Below are 26227 nucleotides of genomic sequence, written 5' to 3'. Positions count from 1 at the left end.
CTTGATTACAGGTGTCTGGGGGCACCCTCAGTCCAGCTGGACAGCCCTAGGCCCTTGTGTTTGGGTGCTACCATGAATACGTGCTCTTTGGCTCTTCACGCTGCCTAGGCTGTGCGGCTGACCACACAGTCCCAGGAGTAACGGTTGACAGACGGATTTCCCGCAAGCTTATTTTGCAGCTCTGGTATTTTGAGTGCTCTGCGCTTCACTCATCCCTTCAGAAAATCAGTTGAAGCAGTCAGTCCTGAAGGAGTCAGCTCCTTTAGCCCTGGGCAGTAGGAGAAATGCACGGAGGGAGATAAAGTAGTTAACATTTACTTTCATTTGTCTGTGTAATTTTTTCCTCACTTCCGTTCTTTTCCGTAAGATTCTCTTGCAAACTCCTCTGAGTTTAGGATACCGCACACAACTGCAAATCACAGACAGTCTCTGATATTCATCCTGTACCTTCTGGTTTTCTTTCAAACAGCCCTCAAGACCTTCTACTTGTCTCTTCAGGCCAGTCATACCTTTAAAGTAACCTGAAATCCCTCGATGTGGAATATGTTGCTTAGCTACCTCTGAGCTGAAGGTCAGGCTTAAAAACTGCTTTGCCCTGGGTTGCAGCTACCCACCTTTTGGGCTCTGCGTGAAGAGATCATTAAGGTTTAGTAACACCTGGCCAGCCCTTCGCTGGGAGCCCTTGGAAACACGGCCCAGCAGGAGGTTGTACACTAAGAGCAGAGTCACTGGAAGCAGAGTTAGTGTCACACGCACGCAGGTATGAAGATGTAAATATTGAGTGGGCTGGGATGGATTCCTCAAATTGTTGTGTGTGTTATCCCAGGGTATGGGGCCAGCTCCCTCGCTGCCCCTTCCCCACAGCAGCGGCATCATGAAGTGCAAGTCCTTAAGTCTCCCAGGGCCACGCTCCCCCGCCCTGAGCTGCAGCTGGGGGACCAGTCCCTCTCAGAGGCAGTGGGACAGCCCCGCAGCGAGCCCAGGGGCCACGAGGTTACCCGGGTGGAAGAGAGCGGGTTGCTGCCCACCTCTTGCTGGGGCAGCAGCCCTCTGCCTTGCCCGAGTGCCAGGGATCCCGCTCCAGTGCGCACGTTCCCCGGGACGCCAGATGAATTATGGATGAGTCAGCCAGAATTTTTCCATGCACTTCCGCTGCTGCACAGTGCTCATCGCCAACTGAGCTGTGGTTTTCAACCGCCGTCTAGGCCTAAATGCTTCTAACATTAGAAATAAAAATAAAATTTTAAAAAATTGCTCTTGGTTTTCTGACAGAGTGCTCTGGGGCAGGGCATGGGGAATCCCAATGTTTGTGCAGTGTCTGGCCCCCGTGTCCATAACGTTTTGCTGAATAGCCTAGCATGTGTTAGAAATCATTCGGGCCTTTCTGCCTGCTTTGCTCCTCTGTCCCTCCCACTAGCTGAGTGTATCGACAGAGTCAATTAGAAGAGACAGCAGCAATGCTGAAACTGATTTGAATTTCAACCAGGATCTGCTAGCAACTAGAGCTATGTACAGAGAGCTGAGGGCAGGCAGTTACTCAAGGACCCAGTGACTGCCTGTGTATGCTAAAAGTATGTTATTTTTTTTTTATTTCAGTTCTTAGCTAGATTCAGATTAATTTCTGTTCAACAAATGTTCATTTCTTTTGCTTTTCTTTGAGTACATCAAATGCGCATGCTCTTAATTTGTGATGATCACAGAAAAGAAACAGTCCAGTTCTGGAAATACTTGCTATGAGACAAAGCACAAAATCCTTCTACAACAGCATTTGATGAGTCCTCTCAGAAAAGACTGTAGCTTTTGTAAATGCTTGCAGTGATAAAGCAGCACTGATGTCAAGCTATACAGCATGGGAAACTAAGCATTAATTCAAGCCTTATTATAAATTTCTATTATCTGCAAGTTGCATCTAGAACTCCCAATCAAGACAGGCTTCAGCTGTGCTGAACACTACATCCATAGAAATGCCAGTTTGCACTTTAAAGCACTTAGCCTCTAAATAGACAATGTGAAATAAACGGGTGTGAAGTCAAAGAAATGAAAGAAAGATCCCTGCCGGCGCTTCACCCAGACACCAGCAGTAGCTGCTTGGCTGCATTCGCAGACTGAACTCCGTGTTTATCTTCAGGCAGCCTGAAAACTCATTGATTTTAATGGGAGAGAAGCACTGGAGGATTTTTCCCTGAATACACCTACGATTCCCGAGGAGAAAGCTGAAGATGAACGACGTATTGTTCTACAGGCTAACATGGCAGAGATGGCACAGGAAGGAACACAGGACAATCAAGCTTTTGGGAAGGTCATAACCAGCGTCTCCTGGCGTTGCCGGCAGCAGCGAGAGTCCTTGATTTGCACAACCCTCCCTTACGAGCTATTCAAATGCAGATGTCCCAGTCAGTCCTTTTGAGTTCTCCCCAGCTCTGGTAGTTGCATTTGGCCTTATTTACATAGCATATCATCTCAATTATTCATGCACACATTTCATGACACCTTTGCCATAGTAATTAAAAGGACTCCTGTGGCTGTTAAGCCAGAATATGGTCCAAGCACAATATTGTGATGAAGCTAATTGATCTTTACCCTGAACTACACTATCCACCTTATTTCTAGATTTCACCTCCTGCCATGGGATGTGGCTATGTCCTTGTCTGCAGGATGATGGAGCCCCTTGCAGTTAAGAACCTGCACAGCCTACCGTTCATCATCGGGTTCCCTCTTGGTCTTCTTTTCAATAAACTACAGAGACTGATCCTAAGTCTCTCACCATAAATCAGCTTTGCTTAGATATCATGTAACTCTTATTGCTCCTTCGTGAAGCCTAAATTGTCAATATCATTTTTCTCAAGTGTGGGCACCAGAACAAGACACACTATTCCCTTAATGTTACTGTAACATCACCGCTTTCCTCCTGTGGAAGGTATCCTGCATCCAGGGATCACATCAGCCTCGGTCACCGCATTGTTTGGGCAGCTCCTGTGCTGTGACTTGCCCACGTGACGAGGTTTGTTGCTAATTCTTGGAATCCTGTGATTCATTCAAAGCTGTCCGCACTGCTGCAGTGAGCGCGGGCCCTCCTGCAAGTCAGAGAGTATAAGTCGCTTTAAGTCACCTTTTTTTTCTTTCCTTTTTTTTTTTTTTTTTTTTTTTTTTTGCCTCTTGACCACATCAGCATAGCACCTGCTGAGGTGGCCGCAGGCAGTGAGGAGTGCCCCAGTTCCTCTGCAGGCTGCTATTTAAACATTCCTGTTGTCCTGTGAAATAAACCCCCACACATTTAGCCATGTACAATTAGTCACTGAACAAATTTCGGTCTCGGTCTGAAATAAGTCCACTTTGCCACGCTGCAAAGGCCCCGCAGCCCAAGGTTTCCTGTGGAACGCTGTGATGGCATAAACTGCCTGAAGAGGAGCAGGCTACTTTCTTTAGAGACAGGAGAATCTCTAAGTAAACAAACAGAGCTAAAAAGTGGTAATTAAATAATAGTTCCCTATTTTACCTTCAAAATGAACATACAGTGCTATGTTTAGAAACCTATGTAACAACATGAGGTTTCTATATGTGTATCTATTTAGCCAGAAGGTTTTATTGTACTATTTAAAGTTTAGACAAAAACAAATCAAAGGATTACAGAAGTAGTTGTGCTGTATGTTACAGGTATGATAGCACCATGATGTAAGCCACCATAATAGAATGCCTTTAGCTTGACAAATTAGTTTTTAATTACCAGATCTGAAGACAACATAGTTGTTCTCATTTCTCAAATATTCTATCAGGTTTTCTATCTTAGATATATGTTGGATCTAAGTAAAATGATTACGTTCCATGCAGGATATAAATATACCTCAAAGACTAAAGTGTGCAATGTTGCCCTGCTTTCAACTTTTCTTGTCTGAGATTACAGAGCCAGGATCCACAGAATTAAAAAATAACAATTAAAAGGCAGTAGGTTGGCTGCTTAGCCCTAGGAACATATTGCTGGAAGTTGGGTATAGCTCTGTGCCAACAGATAAAGCATGAAGGAAGAGAAGACAGACACACAGACACACACAGAAAATACATCAATGTAATGTCACTGCAGGCTGGAGTAGAGTGCCAAAAGTTTTCTGAGGGACCTCTGTTCAAAGGATTAAAATAATGCAATTCATTTACACCAATAAACTGGAACACAAAAGATGGCATAGCTTACATATCTGCATATTAATAATAGTGCTGGAAACTGAAATGTATGTCAGTCTCAATACAAAATAGGCACAAATTCATCTCAATTCAGTATCTGCTTACCCCTGTCCTGTGGTTCTGGCACCAGAGCCAATATAATCAGGAAAAAAGTAACACGTGCTCTGGGTCGATGTGTAGGTGCTTTGTCGCACCTAACTGTGACAATTTGGGGACCGTGCCTCTGTGTGATTTTTATATTCTGATTTAAGATGAGAAATTGCTGAGTTACCGAATGCCTTGGTAGATGCGGAGCTGAACTATCAGGCACATGCCTTCCAGAGATGAGAAAGCAGAGTTACTAAAACTCAACTGCTCCCATTCCAAGTGGGAGCATCTTTGTAAAGTCGGAGAGCTGGAGGCTGAATCAGTCCCACCGAGTCTGCCTGATGTCCAGGAGTGAGGAATGGAAGAATATTCTCAGATGCAGAATATGGACCAGGATTGAGCACGGCTTCTTCAGTGCTGTGAGGAATGGCATGGTGATGCAGCCAAGCCTCTCTAATGGCTCTCTGACACCAAGTGGGGCAGTGTCCTGCCCTCCCCAGGCTGTGATCCTGTGGTGGGATGGCTCACCTAGCTAATCCAGGAAAAATACCGCTCACCTTCTTTGGCTGAGTTAGGGTTTTTTTTCCCTTGAAATCCCTGCTGTGAGGCAAGATAAGCTCCAGTGCCGTAGGAAGGGAAGATGCTGGGGTGCATGGCTAGGGAGGAGGTGGAGTGGGATCATCCCTTCTGGCAACGAGTGATTATTGGATCAGGTGAGATGAGCTGCCTAATCCTACCGTGGACCTGACAAGCTGGGGATGAACTCGGAGGCACCGAACACTTGAGCAAAGGAACAGAAAAGACAATCCTGCTTTCACAGCACATTGGTTTAGCTGCGAGATCCAACTAAATTTTCCTATGACGTGGAGGAGAGCGAAAGGCTTCAAAGTCTCTGACCCCCCCAGCCCAAAGGAAGCTCAGAAAACTCAGGCAAGGAGAAACACATAGATACTAATTAATTTGCACAGATCTGTATGTTCCTTGAGCTGCCTCAGTAGGGCTCAATCAATGCTAGCACTGCTCAAACGCATGCCAAATCGCATCCACAAGCACACATCCACGAAGGGATGCTCTGTACTCAGTAACTGTTATAGGAAGGGAGGGACAAAACCTGTGCTTGAGCTATCAGGGAGCGCAGGGTAAAGGGAGAAGCAATTATGTTTTGGGAGATTACAGGAGCCAAGCTGTAAAAGGTCTCATTTGCACAGAGGGGTAACAGAGGGCTTCTGTGCAAGAAACCAGGGACAGAGCCAGCTCTGTGAGCTGCTCAGATTAAACACGGTGCGACAGCACACGGACCCCATACAGCGGGAGCTAACCATCACCACCGTGGAGCAGGACTGTCTGATAAACGCGGGGTTAGCCTCACCTCTTTTTTATTGTAATATTTCCTTGGTTATATATTCAGAGCCCTTTTAGTCCAGGCTACATCTGTATTTCCCAATGAAATTAAATACAACCCCCTCCAAGCCTCCCCCAACACTACCTCATTTACTTTAGGGGGGAAAATGACTTGCAGTCACTGACCCTATTTTTCCCATTATGAAATCATTTATCAGTATGCTAGACTTTGCCTGCTGAGCTAGCCCATATTAATAAAGCAAAATGCAAATGATATGCTTGTCTCTGCTGACCCTGACTTTGAAAACAGGGTTTTTTTCCCCTGCTTCTCATCTTTGACAAAAGAGATGCAGGCATAAGCTTAGAAGTCAGCAGGTACATCTGCCTGTCTGTCAAGTGACCTGAATCCCACTTTTCATTACACAGACTTTCACTACGGTAGATACTGAGAACCGGTGATGCTGTAGGAAATGATAGATGATGCCAATTAGGCTAATTAGACGGCTCCATATTCCTCTACCAGAATCTTTCCCTCCTTTCCCTTAACTCTCTCTCCTTGCAGTCGATTCTTCCCTTCCATCTTGCCTGTTTGCCCGAAAACTAGCTTTGACACTAAAGGATGTATATATATCCATCAGGTTTCAGACAGTGGAAAGAAGTCTCCGAAAACATCTTCCCTACCCACGCTGGCAAGCTTTCTCCTGTGACTTTTCCTTTTCACAGCACAAGACTGCATAGACCAATTCCTAAAGATATTAAGGCTCACACCGCTTCTTTCACATGCTGTTAACACTTCTCTCTCTCTCTCTTGTTCCCTCTGCCCTTCAGACCCTCCACTAACTTTCCTGTACCGTGCACACTGTTATTCTCAATATTCTCAGCATTTCCTGATTTCCTTGGCTCATCTCTCCCCAAGACTAATACCATAACTCATGTACAGCAAGTACTTCCAAGCCTCTTTCCTACTCTGTCTCACATTTCTGACATTCTGCTGTCTACTCTCATTGCACCACTGCTCTCGTGACTTCTGCTTCCTTAAATGATGTTGTCTTTATTTATATCTTCACTAATGCCTGTCTCTTACTTTTGTCATCTCCCTGCCAACTTTATCTTTCCTCTCAACACTTTCTCTCCTTGGCTTTCACAACTCCATCCTCACTTCTCCCTTTTGACAGCTGAGGCTTCCTTTTCCATTCCCATTCGCCATGGAAATCTCAGCAGGCTTTCTCTCCTCTGCCTCTCCCTGGGGATGTGTACCCAGTCATGTTGGCAACATTCTGCATCAGTGACACGTGCATTTATCTTGGTCTCTTCATCCATCCAGTCCTATGTTTTAGCCACTATGTCCTCTTGGGGATGTGTCTTTGCCAATTTATTTTTACGTGGCTGCTTGCTGAACTTCTGAGGAGCCCCCTGAAGTGCCACTCCAATCCTTCTACTCTGTTTATAAGTGTTGGCCTTTCTTTTGTCCCGCCCTGTTGCTTGGACTACTCAAAGCCAGTCCTACCCCAAGGCAGCTGGTTTGCAACCTTTCCTCTCAAAGTCACAGCACTCTTGTACATTCCCTCCCTTTTCCTCTCCCCTGTACCCACATGGGAGATATCTATAATCGCCCCTTCCCCACTATTACCAACCAAAAGACAACACAATGATCACTGCCCATTTTCTCACCTGTTTAAACCTCTCCCGACTCCCTCTTTTACCATCATTCCACTTTTAATTTTCTTTCTCCTTCACAGTCACACCCTCTTCTGATTACTTTTACTTATCATGCCATGCGTTTCTTCTTCTGCTTTATCATCGATGCAAACATTAATCCTTATGAAATTTGTTGACGCTCCTTGTTTCACACTTCTTTTTGTTCTGCCTGAATATCTATAATACAAGTCAGAAAACCTGGGCAAGTGATCTTCCCCTGCACCCTGCCCCTTTCAGGTAAACTTGAAGAAACTAGCTAGGAAACTGGAGTCAACTCCTAATTTAGCCACCTAAAAGAAAGAAAAAATGCCCATCAGTGATTAAAGAACAATTTGATAAAACTGAAAAAAATGTTTTTAGTGGTCAGTGGTTTTTTTCCCCACTGAGAGATTAAAAAGCACAATGAACCAATAAACAGATCAAGCAATCACAAATACAGGAAAGAATCTATTAACTGCCTGGAGTGCACTGAAACAAATATTAAAGTATTTTTAAGTACAATATAAGGGACAGAAATTGTGGTTGCGCTGCACTGAGAAAGGAAGAAAATGAATGAGACACTTACCAGGCTGACAGCTTTTTTTGCCCAGTCCAACAATTCCATAGTCCGTTTGAACTCCTGCCTAGTGCTTTCTAATGTAGGGCTTCACCCTCTGAACAGTGCTGTTGTATGTAGCTCTGTCAATGCCAATCTAAACAAACTAATTTTGCAAGTTTGGAGCCCTTGAGCCTGATCCTCTGTAAATGTAGCTCTGACACCTCTACCATAAGCCATATGAATACTCATATTTGTGTGGGATAACCGGTCCCATAAAAACTCTGCTGACACTTCTGCCTAATACTCAAAGCAATGAGTAAGGCTGAATACAAGTTTGGATACACTTCAAGATGAGTTTTCTCTCCTTCAGATTTTTAAATCAGTATCACCTCTGAATTTGAAGCAGAACAAGTGAGCTGTAGAATGTAACGATACAGAACATGTCTGTGATCAACCACCACCTTGGGCACTGCGCTTTGTGCTAGCGAAGTGTAGTTTGAAATATGGACATGACAGACAGGACAGAATAAAACAAACCTACACAAAGAAAGGGGTGCAGCAGAGAAGGCTTGAATTAAAGAAATGGAATTATGTAATTACTCAGTTTAGCCATGCATGGAGCTGGATCATAGAATCACAGAATGGTTTGGGTTGGAAGGGACCTTAAAGATCACCTAGTCCCACCCCCCTGCCGTGGGCCAGGACACCTTCCACTAGACCAGGTTGCTCCCAGCCCCGTCCAGCCTGGCCCTGAGCCCTGCCAGGGATGGGGCACCCACAGCTGCTCTGGGCAGCCTGGGCCAGTGCCTCGCCGCCCTCACAGTAGGGAATTTCTTCCTTATATCCAATATAAATCCTGACCCATAAGCTCTCAGCTGGCTCCTCACCCATCCCCAGGCAGAGCCCCGTGCACTCCAGCTGGGTGCTGACCCAGAGGGTGACATTCCCCAAGAGCCCATACCCTTCCATTCCAACGCTCCAGTCACAGGGGCCATCCCACCACACCTCTGTGATGCCAGTAAGATCACAGCCCTGCACACATGCGCACGTCTCTAACTCCTCTAGTTTGTTCCTCATGCTACCTGTGTTTGTGTAGAGGCATTTAAGTTGCCCCCCTCCCCCCAGCCGACTTACTGGCTGGAGTGGCTGGAATTGCTTTATGTTCATGTGTTCCTTTGTTCTTCAGGTGCTTTCCTGCTGACCTGCAACCTACCTCCAGGCTCTGGGCATCTATTGCTGGCACTGGCGTCAAACTGGTAGGAGTGGGCCTTCCTCACCACCTTGTGAGCCCATGGCTGAAGATGCTTTTCCCCTTCTCTGCCAGATGGACCCCAGCAGCCCCCACCAGACCGCCAGATTTCTCAAAGCAAGTCCCACGGTAAATCGGCGGCTTTATGAGTAAACTTACTTGTCAAATGATTAATCAGCCCATTATAAACAAGAGCTTCTCCTACGTACGGAGAATAGCCGGACACCTGAAAGAAAAGTTGTGCATGTGAAGGTTTTTCTAAAACTGGCCAGCAAAATTTCTCTTCCTTAAGGGATTTTTCTCATCCTATTTTTACATGGAGAACTATGTGTTGCTGTAACTACATCAACATAATTAAAACACCATGAATTCCCTGTTAAGGGAGGCTGATAAGCTGGGACTTAACACCGGCCTATTCCCATTGTATGTTATATCACTGTAACAGGATATGTAATATACACATATTTATAGATATGAAATGCTCTACTTGGCGCTCAAAGATAAAACAGGGAAATCAAACACCACCTCAGTGGGGGCTGATAGCATTGCCATGCCTGCAGGGAGAAGCAAGCTGTGCTCCCTGGAGAAGGGGGCTCCAGGCAATGCAGAGAAGTTCCCCCATAGCATACTGGGGGGCTCTGGGAGGCCCCAGCTGTGGGGATGGAAGCCCCAGCACAGAGTGGGGCGGAAAGCAGCTGGCGGCGGGGGGGGGGGGGGGGGGGGCGCTCCGTTTTCAGCCAGTTCCCAGGCTGGACCCTGGGGGAAAAGCAATCTCAGCAAACATCAGCGGAGAAGCTAAAAAGCCTGGAGGGTGTGTGCAGTGCTGCCTGGAGAGCTCGGCTGGAGGACAGTGGCCGGTGGCACAGAGAAGGCTAAAAGCAAAAGTTCCCTGTAACTCTCCTGGATAGCTGTGAGTCCCTGTGTGCCAGGGAATCGAGGCACTCCCTGGCAGCTGTATAGCTATTTTAGTCATTAAAAATAAATCTTAGCCTCCCCCTCCCCATGACATAGGCCAAGACAAAGCGACTCAGTCTCTCTCCACAGGAGTAGATCTCAAAGCAAAACAATTTCATTAGCACAATAACCCAGGTTACTCATCCACAGTTTCTGCAGGCTCCTTCCAGATCCCCTTCTTTCTCCGGTGTGCCATTTATTTAGTCCCAGAATGCTTTACTTTACATTAGGGCTGCTGTCACAGCTATTCAAGAGACTTCATCTCCCCGGAGTTTGCGTTCCTGGATTAAAAATTGCTGCAAGTCATCCTTTCTCCCCTTGTGAGCAAGGGGAAAGGTTTCAGCTTGTGCCATTCAAAAAACTCGTCACTATTTCTCACCAGCCACGTGCTGTAACAAAAGTGTAGCTACTTGAACTGCACAGGAAAGGGCTGGGAAGGGTCGGAAGCGCCGCACTACACTCAGTCATACGTATTAACTGCTTAAATGAACATATTACCAAGAGCAAGTGATTTCAAGCAGTTAAACCTGAATTCCAGGCAAGGCCACTGCAGCCCAGACACCCCCCAACTGCCATTCCAGCACCCCCCAAGCCCCCTAGCCTCTCAGCCCCCAAGCCCCAGAACTTGGACACGTTCTAATACCAACTCTAGCACAACTGTGAGCATCAGCACAGTGGAGGGTGGGGTTGGAGAGATGAGAGAGAGAGAGAATTACTTACAGATGATGAGGCTGGAGACAATGTAAACCAGTTTGACTAGGTGCAACTGAGCAAACATCCACGGCCTATAGCAAGTTACGGCAAAAATTGTATAAAACAAATCCCGTCCCCTTCACCACCGCTCTTAGCAGGATCCCCTTGACTCAGCCTAGGACTCATGGGGCCACGTTACTGGGATGCAGGCTTTGCCAGTGGGTGTATTTTAGCCTTTTAATGACACGTTTAAGGTGGTTGTTTTGAACGTGGATCTGAGCTGCTAGGTTGTAAGTGTACCGATGCGTTCATTTTGACCCAGTGTAAAATTTCTTAGCAGTTAAGCTGATGACTGGAGCTAATTCATTAGCCACCGTATGTGTGCAACACAAGCTTTATTTTAGCCTCAGAACACAGAAATGCAAGGTGAACAAAATTGGGCTCCTCTGTTCCTCTACCAGACACACCCAACTAAATTAATCCAACAATGCACCAGGAACTAAAGTCTATTTTTCATCCTCTTTTTTTGTCCAATATATCTGGGAGTACTAATCCGTATTGTGTACAAGGAGCCTGTAAAAACTTCCTTCTAAAATTGTTAACAACAGAAGAAATTAGGTCAGCTACTGAAGAGTAGGTTGGATGCAATCAAGTTATAGCCCCCCGGGACACAAAAGGTAGTGCTTTTTGCATTTTCCTTTTGTCAACTTACACAGCTTATTGCTGTGGGAGGAATGCAAGGCAAATAACACTAAGGCAGGATTTGCCAAAACGTTGGAAAACTGTTTGATCATTAATCGCATTTGCTAAGACTGCAATTAGGGTAATTGCTCTGTATTTATTTTCACAACCCCCCTGTCCATGGGGGGATCGGGAAGGACCATCCCCTACTCCCGTGAAGTGCGGCGCAGCTTAGTTGGCTCTTTGTGCCTCTTTTTGCCCCTGAAGCATCAAATACTTGCCCCTGGAAAGGCACAGTCCTAATGGCTGGATACCGAGTAGCCCAGTGGCAGGATCTAAAAGTAGTATCTATTTCATTGTAACTGTATCTCGTTTTCTTCACAGGTGACTAGTTATTCTTTGGAGCGAATTTTCAAAGCGGCTAGCAGGGGGAACATTCAGCTGGGGTTTGGATGGACTTCAGTAAGAGCTGAGCTCCTGAAACACTACCTCGTATTTGAAAACATTCTTTCCTCTGGTGTGGTTAGCAAGGTCTCCGGTTGTGTCAGTGGCTGTCATGTATTAATGCTGCCCCCCCAGTTTGGCTCTAGCTTCCTTTTTTATGACACAACCGCATAAAAAAAGTTCTTGTCTGAATCTGAAGCAATATTTGAAAACTCTGTTTTAATTGCCAGCACATGCATTTCTGTGACACGCATCCCTGTGGAATCTGGGCATTGCTACTTTAATTTAGAAGCACTGATATCATTATAATGAGCATAATACAGACCTTGGACTACGTAAGACAGAAAGAAGAGCACAGCTCCTATTCTCTCCCCCTGCAGATTAAAAACTCCCTTGGATAGTACATCATTCTTCTGAACAGTGGCTGTAAAAGTTTTCTTGTGGTTTGTGTTTCCCACCCCCCCCCCCCCCCCACCCCCCCCCATGCTTAGTATTTCAACCAGTACGTATAAAAAGCACTCAGTTTACAGCAAAAAAATCCTGTTCTTCCTGTCAGTGCTACAGGCTCATCCTATGCTTCAGAAATCCACTGGATTCTTTCCCTCTCAGATCATCGGCTACGAGGGTTCTGTAGGATAAATTTATGCCTTGTTTACATTGCACAACAATACTGCGTTCAGGTTCTGCTCTCAGTGTGTGCACACAACACGGAATTGCATCCAGCTCATTTGCTCTCTCTCTGTTTTGTTGTTTCTGAAGAGCCAAGAGGATTAAAAAAAGCAGCAAACATTTGATGTTGTTATTAAACCCAGTTCATCTGACTTTAAGTAAACAAAGTAATAAATCTATTAAGAAATAAGATGTAACTTTCACAGTTACTATTGAAGAGAGACCCATGTCTTAAGGAAGAAAAATAAATTGAGGAGCTTTATGCCAGAGGCATTCTTGAGAAAGGTAAGAAGGTATGCAAATAGAAATCTAATCTGGTTCTGACGTATGTGCTCGGGCAGAAAGCTATTGTTAGACAAACATGTTGTTCCTGAGCAGCAGAACTAACGAAGCCTGATTTCCTACGGATTTGTGTCCTTTGTCCTACATCTCTCTCTCCTTCACCACAATAATCCCCGCTCTCTTCGTGCCTCCGATGACACCGTCACTACCGAGAGACAACAAACTCCGGGACTAGTCCGGAGCTATAAAAATACCCACTGTGGGCACGTGTGTGCTGGCTGGCTGGCGAGCAACGTGCAGTGGCTGGGATCCTCTTGCCTTTTCTTCAGTCAAGGCAGTAACCCAACTCTCTGTCCCTTATCCTGCTGCCAGGTTTGATGAACCATTTAAAAAAACCATAATTATATCTAACATTATCACTCTTTCAACTTTAGTCAAAATCTGATTTGTCAGAGGGTCACAACGATTATGAGGTACAGGACAAACACAGATTGCGTAAGCTTTGTTTCCACAGGAAACCAGATTCAGAAGTTCAGCTACTTTTCTCTTAAAAAAATAAACAACAGGGCTAATTAGGAAGTTTTCCCTCAGTCATTTTCAGCTGCAATAGTTTGTGTAATAAATGGTGACTGACCTCCTACCCCACAGTGAAAGTTAATGTCTCTGATTTATTTTTTTAATAAAGAAATGTGCGAGAGCTGCTATTGCTGCTGCTAACACTGAGACATTTTATACGGCTAAATATTTCCAGTCTACTGCACAATCGTTATCGCCCCTTTCCAAAGGAAAACACGGAAAACATGCTGCCTCCTCTGTGGTCCGCTCCCCGTGCGCCTCTCCGTGCCAGCTCAAGGAGAGCTCCTTTGGCCTGTGCCTGCTGCCTGGACCGCAGAGATAATAAGAGCAATAAACACGATCTGCTCTGAGAGCTCCCTCTGGCACATTCCCCTGAATCACGACCTTCTGTTTTGGTTTTGTTGTTCATTCCTGTTTCTTCGATACACGCTCCTACTGCCCCTTAACCAAGCTGCCAATTAAGAACCTTCTTGAAAGGTTTAAAGGCCTTATCTATTTCTCCCCAGGAAACCTAAACAAAGAAGCCAATAACTGAGGATGGGCAAGCTGAAACCTTTCACCTCCCAAATCACTTAATTTCCTCTCCCCATCGCACCTCAGCATCTCAGTTACAGCAACTCTTCTCTTGGCCGAGGAGGGCAGGATAACAGCACCTCGGAGCAGCAGACGTGGGACATCTGCTCCAAGGTGAAACACGGTGCTGCCGGCAGCACGGGGATACAGAGCAAAGCCTGGGAAAAAAGAGGCTTGCAGCGCAGCGTTGCGACATCGGAGAACTGGATGATGATCAGCAGTTGGAGTTGGCGAACGGAAAAGGAGCAGAAGTTACTTGTGCCACCAAGATACCAGGAAAGGCTTCCATTTTATCTGTTTCGCCTCAAAATGGCTGCAGCTTCCCTCAGTCTCAATTGGGCTGAGGCCAGCTGTGGAAATACCACTCCAGCTCTCCAGCAAGAGATCTTGTGGGACCAGGAGAGTGAGGAGCAGCAGAGGTACCCCCGGGAGGAGGGCAGCAAGGCGCTGCGGCTGCGGGGACACGAGCGGACTTCTGCAGCCGGGGGCTGAGTGGGGAAGGGAAGGTGCAGGTCGTAGAGGGAGGTCAAGATGACTGCAGAACACCCGAATTGCTTATCGGCCTGGGAGTCTGGCACTCTAAGAAATGGCTTTCACAGCAGCGTGAGGAACTCCTTCGCTCGTACCAGGACTGCGTGTACCAACGTAACTCTGCATAAACACTAAGGCTGAGCACAGAGAACGTAAAACAGGGCAGATGTGTCCTTCCTTGCCCTCCCTGCATGTGTCCACACGTATCCATACACACGCTTGTCCTCGGTCACCTTTGGGCTGCTGGGAGCAGGACAGCAGATCTGTCAAGGTATAGTGAGTCAGAGAGCAGCCAGGCTAAACACTCTTCCTGGGATTGTTCATCTGCCAGGACCTAGCAGGAAGGGAGGATAATTGACGTCCAGTTTATCTTTAGCTATAATTAGATGTTCTCATATATTAAAAGTATCTTTAAAGAAATTTAGTAGATGATTTCAAGATGAAAATAAGGCTTAGTGCACTTCAGAATCTACATGTTTCGCCTTTCAAACGCATGTTAGACTGAGGGGAGTAGCCCATTAGTCCTGTCTTGAGTTTTACAGTAAATTATCTCAGATGCATTGGCAGAAGATTAGAAGACTAAAAAAAAACCCCAACAACCTTTTAAAAATCACATTTTTCATACTCATTAAACACGAGGGCATGACATGTGTTTTTTGATCTACTGAAATTACTGTCAAAAAATGCTGACATAGTCCTGACACTTGAACCAATGGATATAAAGTTGTGGTTACAACTCTGGTAAAAATTTACATCTAGCCAAGAAAACAAAAATCAGTGTTTATATAAACTTACAAGAGAGGCAAGTTCCCTATGGAGTCCTGTCTTTGCTAATGTAAACAACACTCAGCATAACGTGACTATGTTGGTTCACGCTAGTCTTCCAACTGGATTTCTTCTTGCTGGTTCTACTGGACCACTATTCCAAATCCTAAATTCTCTGGTGGTCAAAAACATCTTTATAATTTCTATCCTAAATGTATGTATGGCAAGTCTATGTCCTTTACCTTAAATAATTCTTTCCTTTCTCTTGTGTCTGCTGCTAATATAGTACCCTTGAGAACATGCCCAGGCTCAGCCTAGCTTCTGTTTTCATTTGTTAGGCTAAATAAATCACATTTCTGAACATCTTAGCAGCCCATCTCCAGCATGCTTACAGTTTGAATTGGTCCTTCTGGAACACCAGCAAACAGAATTCTTTTTGTCTCGCCGTCATGAGGTTACTTCTTAACAGCATTATCTTTGTATCTTCAAGTTAGATTATGTGGAACTTTAAGCCAAGATCTATTAGTTCTATTGTGTTTCTTTTGCCTACAAAGTCTGTTATACAGTTATTACCAAAGAAAGCTGCCAAGCTAGTCTGGCACAATCTATCTACTCACGGTAAAACTATACTTCTTTTCATGCATTTTTTTTTTTTTTTGTAAAATTTTCCTTTTACATCCCCAAGTATTCTTTCCTTTGTGCTATCTGAAAAGTCCCCCATACTACTGGAGGTAGCAAGGCACAGTAAATTAAATTGAATGTACTAGGGAAAAAGCTCAGAGAATCATAATTGTCATACAGATCAAGTGTGGCTTCTTCAGTCTGACGTTGACTAACATTGATCACACACGAAAAAGAATCAAATCAAGATTCTGGCAACAGCCTATGTCAACCCACTGCATCAGCACAAGAAACAGTGTCTATGTAACACCTAGCTGTTCTTGGCCGCGTTCATCAATCTCCGTCACAAATGCTAGGTACATATTTGATGAGCAGTTTCATCGATCCGAGCTCTACGGTAGCAGAGACCACAAATAAAAAAAACAACCCACATACAGGTCTCTCGGGACAAGGTTTAAATAGAGCGAATCTATTATGCTGGCTAGCTAGGGACTCATTACTGAATTCACCATTCTTTGCCTTTGGAAAGGCTAGAATCCATTCTGGGAGAAAAGCCCTTCAGCCCTCGGGATCCCAGCAAAAGATTAGAGTCTCTTTTTATCATTCAACAGTCCTATTTCATCCCCATTGCAGAAAAGATTATGCCAAGGGCCATTGTTTCCTATCCTCAGGCAGGCTGAGGCTGCGATCTCTTCTGAAAGGGCAGAACATAGAGCTCACAACCCTGGTAGGAACTGCAACGAAAAATAGGCAGGAACCACCTCTCTGCTCTTAAAAGCTGGATTTCCCCGTATTATTATGCCAGCAGGAGCTGGAATTCGGAGGACTCATCCGAGTGTGGGGCAGAGCAAGGCACAAAGGCTGGCGCTGCCCCCCTCCCCAAGCCGTGCAGAGGAAGGGAGCGAGGAGCTCCCAGATATCTTTCCCAGCAATGGAACTGCTGTACTCCGCACGCAAGGGTCTGACACTGACATAATGCTTCCATATCATCTCTGAACACGGGAACTTTGGCACAGACCCGTGAAACCATCCTTGCCTACATAGCTGCTGTCCAAAATTGCCTCGTAACTTAGCAACTAACTTGCTACCTGCTATCACTCATAGGCCTTCTTTAACATCACCATTTCTTGAGCTTTTCCCTTTCATTATGTGCCTGTATTTCCAGTATTCCCCCCCCTTGAAGCAGTGCTTCAAGAAGCAACTCACTTTTCTTGGTTTTGGCCCTTTTTTGGCTAGCTCTTTAATCTCTCCACAGTAATTCTGTCTCACGAGCATCCCCATGGCTCATTCCTAGGCTCATCACCGCATCACATAGCCCACCTGTTACTTCAGGAAGGGTAATTAGCAGGGAACAATCGCCCTTTGGTAGTTTGCAATCAGGACTCGAAGTACGATAGAGCAACACAGATAAAAGATCTAAAAACCAACCAACCCCCACCACACACATTTCCATTACAGTTTTCACACCAAGCCAAACGCAGCTTACAGAAAACTTCACATATTTGCAGCGAAGTGTTTCATCTCAAGACAACAGAAAAGCGCACAGAATAAGCCTCCATTTTCTGGATTAACACACCACGACCCCCAGTTCAAGGAACAGCAGCTACACAGGCGGCAAAGGCAGTTAAACAGCCGTCCGGCTGCTGCTGGGGTTTGTCCAAGCGCAGAGAGGAACTGCGTGCCTCCACCTTCATTTATGGACCGAAGGATCTGCCTTTGCTTATGTTTTCTTTCACTGTTGCTACAGTCTTATCTATTCGCTATCTGAGCTATTTAGACAGCACACAGACTTCTAGCACCTTGCAATCCCCGCTGCCCCCCCCTCCCCCCATTTTTATCTGTTTATACATGATCCTGTGGCTTGTTTTATTTGGAGATATTTGAGTACCTCTGAGTCTTGTGGTTTTGCTGCGTGCGGTGATGTACTAACAACGTACAGAAATATTTAAATTGCTACTTGAAATACAATTTGTACAAAAACTTAAACAAGCATCAATCAGAAGACTGGATCATGAAACGTTCGTATAAATAAACCTTTAACTTCAGTGAACAAGTAAAGGCTTGCAAGAGAGCCTTTGGTCATATTTTAATGCACTAAGCACTGCTTCATTAAGAAATACATTAAATCCCTCATTAAGAACAAACTGAAAATCAACCCCTCCCTCCTCCAAATCTCTCTACAATCTGGGGGGGGGGGGGGGAAGAAAGCTTAAAAACAATGTTGAAACTACAAATTACATATAAAAGAATCAAAAATGTATTCATGAAATGACACACTGAATATCTGAAGTTAGGAACTGCAAAGGAAAATGAGCTAGGAGTGCCCAAGTACAGAACCATGCTGCTTTTTTTTTTCCTGTTAGGTAACAGCAGAGAAAGAGAATACCTTTCAAAACACTGGCATTTAAGTAAATGGGGATGAGGTTTCTATTAAACATTTACCTTCCACAGTGAGCATGTTTTTACTTTGTTAGCTGATGACTACCACTGTTTATCAAACAGGATTAGCTTCCTTAGATGTTCCCACCCCCCCAGTTAACTGCACTTTATGAATCATCGATTTTATAACTTGGCAGGTGTGGTCCGATACCTTAGGGCAAACTGGGACCCTGTTTCGAACAAGGTAAGCTAACTGCTTAACAGCTGAGTGGACAACGTGTTGTTACATTTCCTTAAGTCTTGGATGCATTTTTACGGAATACCAAAAAGAGAGCAGTATCTTCACATCGCTTTTTTGAGAGCTGTGGTCATGGGCATCCCCAAATCAGATTATTAAAAATGAAACAACTCACACAGAGTAGCATGCTGCAATGCACAGACTGGAAGGCGGTTAGGAGAATTAAAAATAATAATAAAAATAAACTCAGAAGCTTCTACAGTGGGATCTGGGCAGGCTGGGCCGATGGGTCGAGGCCACTTGTAGGAGGTTCAACACGGCTCCGTGCCGGGTCCCACACCCGGGTGACACCCACCCCCCGCAGCGCTGCGGGCTGGGGGCTGGGAACTGCCCGGCGGGGAAGGGCCGGGGGGGGCCGGTCAGCAGGCGGCTGGGCATGAGCCCCCAGCGTGCCCAGGTGGCCAAGGGGGCCAGCAGCACCCTGGCAGGTGTCAGCAATAGTGTGGCCAGCAGGACCCGGGCAGTGACCGTCCCCTGTGCTGGGCACTGGTGAGGCCGCACCTTGAGCCCCGGGCTCAGCTCTGGCCCCTCACTGCAGGGGGGCACTGAGGGGCTGGAGCGTGACCAGAGCGGGGCAGGGGCTGGGGCAGGGGCTGGGGCAGGGGCTGGGGCAGGGGCTGGGGGGGGAGGCTGGGGGAACCGGGGGCTTCAGCCTGGAGAGGAGGGGGCTCGGGGGGACCTTATGGCTCTCTACAACTCCCTGCAAGGAGGCTGCAGGAGGTGGGGGTCGGTCTCCTCTCCCAGGTAACAAGCAACAGGACAAGAGGGAACGGCCTCAAGCTGTGCCAGGGGACGTTTAGATTGGGGATCAGGAAAAATTCCTTCACCAAAAGGGCTGTCAAGCACTGCAGAGGCTGCCCACGGAGGGTACTCAAATATCTCTGAATAAACCATCCCCGGGGGTATTTAAAAGACTCATCAGACAGGGCGCTTAGGGACAGGGTTAACAGTTGGACTCAGTGATCTTAAAGGTATTCTCCAACCTAAACAATTCTATACTTTTGAAAAAAAAATTGGATTTTTAAACAAAGCTCCATTTTAGAGGAAACAAAACCACTAAGATCCCTGCAAGAATTTTCCTATGGACTTTTGGAACCACGAGTCTTATTTTGCACTTTTCTCCTCTAACTTCCATAGCATTTCAGCTGCCTCTTAAAAGCTTCCCAGACCCCAGGACATGTGAACAGTACTGCAGCGTAACATGTGAGACAAGGTAACGAACTACATCAAAGAAAAAAAAAAAAACCTGAATGAAAATGTACAACCCGCATGCAGCATCCACACAAGACACACTCCGCCTCATCTGTGCATCATCAGTGGTTAATTTTTTTAGCATAGGCTCAGGCCTGCCGCTTTATTTTGTCTTAAAAGCTCAGTGAAGGGCTCAGCAGCTCAGACAAGGTGGTGGTTAGTGCCTTGGCCGAGCTGGCGTCTAAGGAACACAAGGGAACTCAGCATGTAAATCACAAGGCATTTGAACTGACTTCTTTGAAAGCCGTGATATAAAAGATTATCCAAATCTCCAGCCACTATCTGGATCTGGCTGTGGTAAGTAGTCTTTAAAGGGAGCTTGTGAAGCGGCCTTTGTATTTCTTCATTTCTTGCATCACTGGGAGAACTTTGTCAATATATAATGCTTAGCATACCTTGCCACAAGAAAACAGAACCTGAGTAAAGACAGAAGAGTGACTCAAAGTGACATTAGTTACTGTGGACAAAAAAAATCACAAAATGACATATTTAATAGCTGCCTATTCACAGAGCAACATGTGTTGCTGACAATCCTACGTAAGACAGCTATAAGATTTCTAACAATGGAGAAAGACCACAGCAAGCTGGAGATTAAAAGCATAAACTGTATAAATTCTGTTTTCCCTTCATGCTGAGAAACCCGCCCTGCTTCCCTTCACGCCCCTTGCCAAGGTAACTATTACTCACCCTATCAGTTCTGCAGCAAACCCTGGAGCCCTGCAGACAAGCGTGATTTGACCACATTCAGTTGCCTGCTCTAAGTATGCTGTTATTATAGTGATGTACCGTACAGTTCTGTTCAAAGTTCTCACAGAACATGTGCTGCTTACCCGCAGGAAAAACAAAACAAACAAAAAACCCCCAACACACCACCCCTCCTTTTTTTTCCACTCTACATTTTTACTTACGCAACAAGAAGAGACTATTCATGAGTAGCGTTAGTCATGACTCTAATCAAGCTGATATCGTTTCAGAATATGACGGGGAACCTAATGAACCTCTAAGAGTTTGATAGGGTGTGTATCGCAACAGCAAAGGGAGTAGGGTATTTGAAGTATCACAACACATTGATGTGCCTCACTATGGGGATAAACACTGGCCCAAGACTGATTATTTGCTGCAATATCTTTTACTCATTTCCAGTATTTTCTTTTTGATACCAGCTGGGCATCCTCCCAAGAAAATTGGAATCTTCTTTCTTGGAATGGACAGGTTTCAAAGGAACACTATGCAAACACTGCTATCTTTCCTCTATGATCTTTATCTAGTTACAAAACTGCATGTTAAGGACAGGAGGCAACTGCTCTGATGTAGAATTTAAGTGTAAAACAACACTGCTGCTTTAAAATGTTCGGCAATAGGGTAAAAAGTGGTTTAAGCCAAAGGAAGCTTTCCTAACAAAGACACAGCAGACCCTCTATCTCCAAGATTGTATGCATTTGCTTCCGATTAAAACAACCCCCAATATTCCAGCCACATATTTGATTGTAAATTAATTCTATTTAGGGACTGAAGGAAATCAATTGCTTATAAAGAAAGCTTTACTCAAAACAAAGCACCACCCAACCCCCAACAAAAAGCCCTATAAATTCAAATACATAGAACTAAAGGGGAAAATAATTAAAACGAAAACATAGTTGTCAAACTAATAATTACTGAAAAAACTTCCAAATACATTAAAACATTAAAAAAGTAATTAATTTTACAGTGTACTTACTCCTTGAAAAAAGACTTTGCATAGCAGTTTTGTTAATATTGAATTGTCCCGTTGAGTTCTGATCATTTGAGAAATCATAATAAAGACAGTTTACTTGATTCCTGGAAACTCAGTGGGAGATGCCAAACTAAGTTTTACTCACGTTATCATTAATTCAAAGGAACTAATCACACAGATTTAGCTAACTTTGCTGATTAAAAAAATACCCACACGCAAAAAACCTCACCAGTGTTCCTGTGCAAGGTCTACAGCTGGTATGAAGAGGAAGAAGAGAAAGCCTATGAAGCAGTATAACTCAATATCTAGAAGATAAAAGCACACCTTTCTCCAGGGTCAACAGGAACCATTACTAGTTGCATGGAGCTTGGATTTCACCATTTAGGAAAACGTCAGTTAAGTGAATATTCACAACTAGAAGAAGGCTTATTCTAGTAAACCAAAACATTTGTGGTTAGAAAAATTTGAAGATTTCATACCTACATTAAAAACGTTTTCATTTGTCAGCTCATGGTTTTAAGTACAACTCCACAATGTTCTGGGAAATGAACGATGCCATCAATGCTTCAATAGAGAAAGGGCTAGGCAGCATGTGATTTGACTGTAATAAAATACTTGAAACAATTTAGTTAATAAATACCAGTAAAAAGGAGACTGCTCCCTTACAGATTTTTACTGAAAACAAGAGGGAAAGCCAGACAGAAAAGCAGTTAAAATCAGTATACTCCCACTAACATATTACAAGTAAATACAGGGTTGGGTAGTGGAGGGGATTGGTTTTTTGTTTGTTTGTTTTTTAAAAATCCTCTGGATCTCAATTTGTTCTGCAAAACAGAAAAAGCCTTCAGAGCAACTTAGGTTTTCAGCAAATGCAATGATTCTCAATCTGCTTCCTGAAAGGAAACAAATCCCTGAAGAACCTCCTGGGTCTGCTGTGTGAGCGTGGAAGTTCACAGGGAAAACTCACTAGTTTTAACAGAGGCAGACACTACTCTTACATGCTCTCACTAGATGGGCTGTTCCTGAAAGCGTCAGAGCTGGGGCTTAGCGTTAGCTGCATCCTCTGTTCTTACAAACTAACCTAAAGAGAGAGCCTGAGAGATTAAACTAAATGCTAGAAAAAAATTTTTCTTTTGTACTTGTTTTCCCCTGTCAGGCAGGAAGCAAACAGATAAATTTATGAATCAAGGGGGAGCTGCTGCAAGTTTTCACAGGTAAAGTGTTTTTACAGTAACAGTCACATTTATTTTTCACTTCCATCTTTTGAAAGAGCTCTGGCAGTTAAAAATCAAAACACAAAGTCAGAGAACTGAAAAGTATTTCTGTAAATTTCAAACTGCTACTGATTCACATTAGAGACAATATACAGCACAATACAGAGTCTTACAGAAAAGAATTTGGAGAATTGCTATTGATTAATTTAGTGATCATCTGACACAACTGTTGCTTCTCAAGAGCTATTTAGTAGTACATCCCGATGTACTTGCTTCTCACCTGAACCAAAAGGCTCATTCTTTGAGTTTAAATCTCTTTTGAAAGAATTTGTGTCTGGAAATATATGGAGGGGTCTTCTGCTTTTTTGGAATGCTAATAAATGTAGTACACATCATGAGACCGTGTTCGAAAGATGGCTAAACTGATCTTTAAAATCAGAGGAAACTGGAGAAAATCTTGCATTTATGCATACAGAAGTAACAAGCTTTTACACTTGAAGATTTTATGGGCTAGGAAATAATAATTACGCTCTATTTATAGCATCCTTTTCCTGAATGACATATTAACTTCATTCCTTGTTTAGAACACTCACCAAGAAGTGCTGGTTTGCCTGACACTTGCTAATTCCAGGACATATTGCTCTATAATCTTTCACTTCCTCCTTCCACCTGCCATAAAAAGAATTTTTTTGCATAGTATCTGTTTTTCACAGCATAGACCCTGTATTAAGATTAGTTCTAAATAGTTATCTTAGCAACTGTTTATCAGATGCTCAGGCATATGGGCAAAGATGTACGGATTACACAGACATATAGAATTATCTGTCCTGGGAAGGCAAGAACCAACACTGAAGTCATTCCAAACAAATCACTGCTTGTCTAATTTGAGAAAGTGTCAAGTCCTCTAAGTTAGTACAAAAAATATTTTTTTAAACAAAAAAAGTGAAGATCTTGAATACAGATTCATTCAATTTAGAGGGGCTGTTAAGTTAGTTTGCAATAAGTTTTCCTTACATTTGACTGTTCTTTCCTCTTCAGTGTGTTAGAGGGGCTGTCAACTTTGCTAATTCTTAGCTTAAAAGAAATCCTATTAGCAGTGACTTGCCTTCAAACAAAGAGACTAAATTCAAATTATAAAGTTGCATTTATAATGAAAACTCAGCATATTCTATGAAATATTCAAAATTCTTTATTTCAGGCCAGTATTGTTACAGGCATCCATCTCTTCTTCCTCCGCACTTGCATATGATCAAAGCTGGCACTCCCAACCACCAAAAAACTTCAATGGTTGTTACAGTGCAGGCACGAAGTAGCCAAACAGCTTTACTTTCATTAAGCAAAGCCATGATTGTGCTCTAACAGCATTTATTACCAGTGCATAGATTGTTCTCTCCTCCTAAGAGCAAACAAGGAGGAATTTCCCTTAACTGAAGGAACACAGATGGCAGCTCTGCTACTAAAGCAGTCATTTCATCCGTGGAAGAATGATAGTATCTGGACGCAACCGCTTACTGGTTCACATCGGCTTACTCAGAACTGCATTAAACATCCTTGCAGTCTCCATTACTGCTTTTGTTATCATAATCACTATCAAAAGTTCCACATTTGAAGAACCAACAGGATTTTTAAAAAGTAAAACAATTTAAAAAACCCTAGAAGGCTCTTGGTATTGCAGTACCCTCACCTAAAACCCTGCTTCCTAACCATGATTTAAAATCTCTTTTCTTTCCAGAAACATCAATTCCCCACCATCAAGAAGGTAGCACCAGAGACACTTCGTATCACTTAACCCTAAGTTAACACAACTAGTGTATTGTACTGCATTTCAAACTTCCAGTTACAGTGGTAAAGCTAACAATTAGCAAATGGAATGAGTATGAGATACTTACATGTCCCAAAGGCAAGCTAGTCACAAAAACCCTCTACAAATATATTACAAACAAAGCTAGCAGCAAACACTGCTATCATTACACATACTCTTTCATGAAACATGACTGATTGGACAGCCATCTGGAGAACAAGCTGATAACTATGTTATAAAAATAGCAAAACAAGTATTTGATCATAGTAACTGTATGAAGTGTTAGGAGGGAAGTAAGCATGGTTCAGTTAACACAAATTCTAGTTATACAAGAGTGCCTCCAAGCCACAAAACACGTAGTTTCAGTTTTACATTAATCAAGACTTCCGTCTGCTACATGCAACTGACCCCGGCAAGCATGTCTGAATAGGCAACGGAACACAATTCCATAGATTCTTCTCTACAGGATGCAGCCCCATAGGATTGGCAGGAATGCCCGTCTTTGCTTGTATGACACTTTGTAGCAGCAAGGTGTACTGCAGTTCAGAGCGGAGAGAATTGGCAAAAACGCATATACCATGCTTTCATCAGAGGTAAGTTTCAAAATATGCACGGTAAGTGTACAGTTTGTCTCTAGGCACATCTTTGGTTACATTCTCAATACAGTCTGCTTTACAAAAAAAAAATAAATAAAACAGTCAACACTTGGCTAAAGTCCAGGCAAAGATAAAACTTTTTTTTTTCTTTTTCAGAAACCAAGTCCCTCTAAATTGACGATTTATTATATCCATAACCGATAAAATCCCAGTGCTACAGTAAGGCACGTAAATACTGAACCTGAAAGAAAATAAAAACGAGGAAGGAAATGGAGACATTAAATCATTAGCTCTTGGAACATTTCTTCAGAAAGCTATGTACACATCTTACTACAATACTAGAACTATAACCACCACCCCTTCCCCATGTTAAGAAAATAAGATTTTGATTCATAACAAACAATTTCAACATGGAGGGGCACAAAATTGACAAATAAGAAAAAAAAAAAAAAGAAAAAGAATGCAGGAAAACTGGTCTGGAAAACTATCAAAAGGACGAAAGAAACCCTTAGCTGCTTACATTCCAAAAAAGATCAAACAGCAAGTTACAACTGTAAAGTGAGGAAGCAAGTAACAGGATTATTAAATCACTGTCAAGTATTCAGCGAACAAAGAAATGAAAGCTATCTTTAACAAGGGTTATCAGTTTGAAATTTCTTACATTTCCATTTAAATGAAATTAACTTTTAAATCAACACAAAATAGTTTTGCCACTGTTTGCAACAGGAACACTTCAAACACAACACAAATTATTATTTTTTTCTCTCCCATGCAGAGTTCAACGTGTTGTTGAGCGGGGATGGTGGGGAAAAGAACTTCCTCTCATTTTAATAAAGCACCTTTTATTTTCCGGTAATGGTTCTCTCTAAAGGATATGCCTGAATAGACGTAAGTGATTGTACTTGTGACAAAATCCATTGTAAAAGAATAATCAGAAAATCTAAACCAGAATAATAATTTTCTACTGCAAACCTGCTCATTCGATAGCACTGCATACTCAGTAGCAAAATGTCAAAATATTAAAGTTACCCAGGGCAATAATGTAGGCGCACACACATAGTACTTTTGTAATGCACATGCCTGAAAAATGGGAGTT

General features: G+C 43.7%; 1 protein-coding gene across 3 annotated transcripts in view; it reads right to left on the bottom strand.

The window, feature by feature from the left end:
• MCUR1 (mitochondrial calcium uniporter regulator 1) overlaps nt 1-26227 on the bottom strand; it is a 44427-nt gene that overhangs the window by 3289 nt on the left and 14911 nt on the right. The window contains exon 9 of one of the 3 annotated variants that reach the window (XM_037379356.1): nt 23901-25372. The exons of 1 other annotated variant lie outside the window; for it this stretch is intronic. In XM_037379356.1, the coding sequence (XP_037235253.1) occupies nt 25317-25372 (56 nt within the window). In that variant the 3' untranslated portion in view covers nt 23901-25316. Of the gene's footprint in view, nt 1-23900; nt 25373-26227 lie in introns of those variants that run through there. One more of the 3 variants, XM_037379358.1, reaches the window with a different exon arrangement.

This window comes from Falco rusticolus, chromosome 3 (genome assembly GCF_015220075.1).
Source record: "Falco rusticolus isolate bFalRus1 chromosome 3, bFalRus1.pri, whole genome shotgun sequence".
Lineage (NCBI taxonomy): Eukaryota > Metazoa > Chordata > Aves > Falconiformes > Falconidae > Falco > Falco rusticolus.
This window is presented reverse-complemented; position numbering and strand designations above follow the sequence as displayed.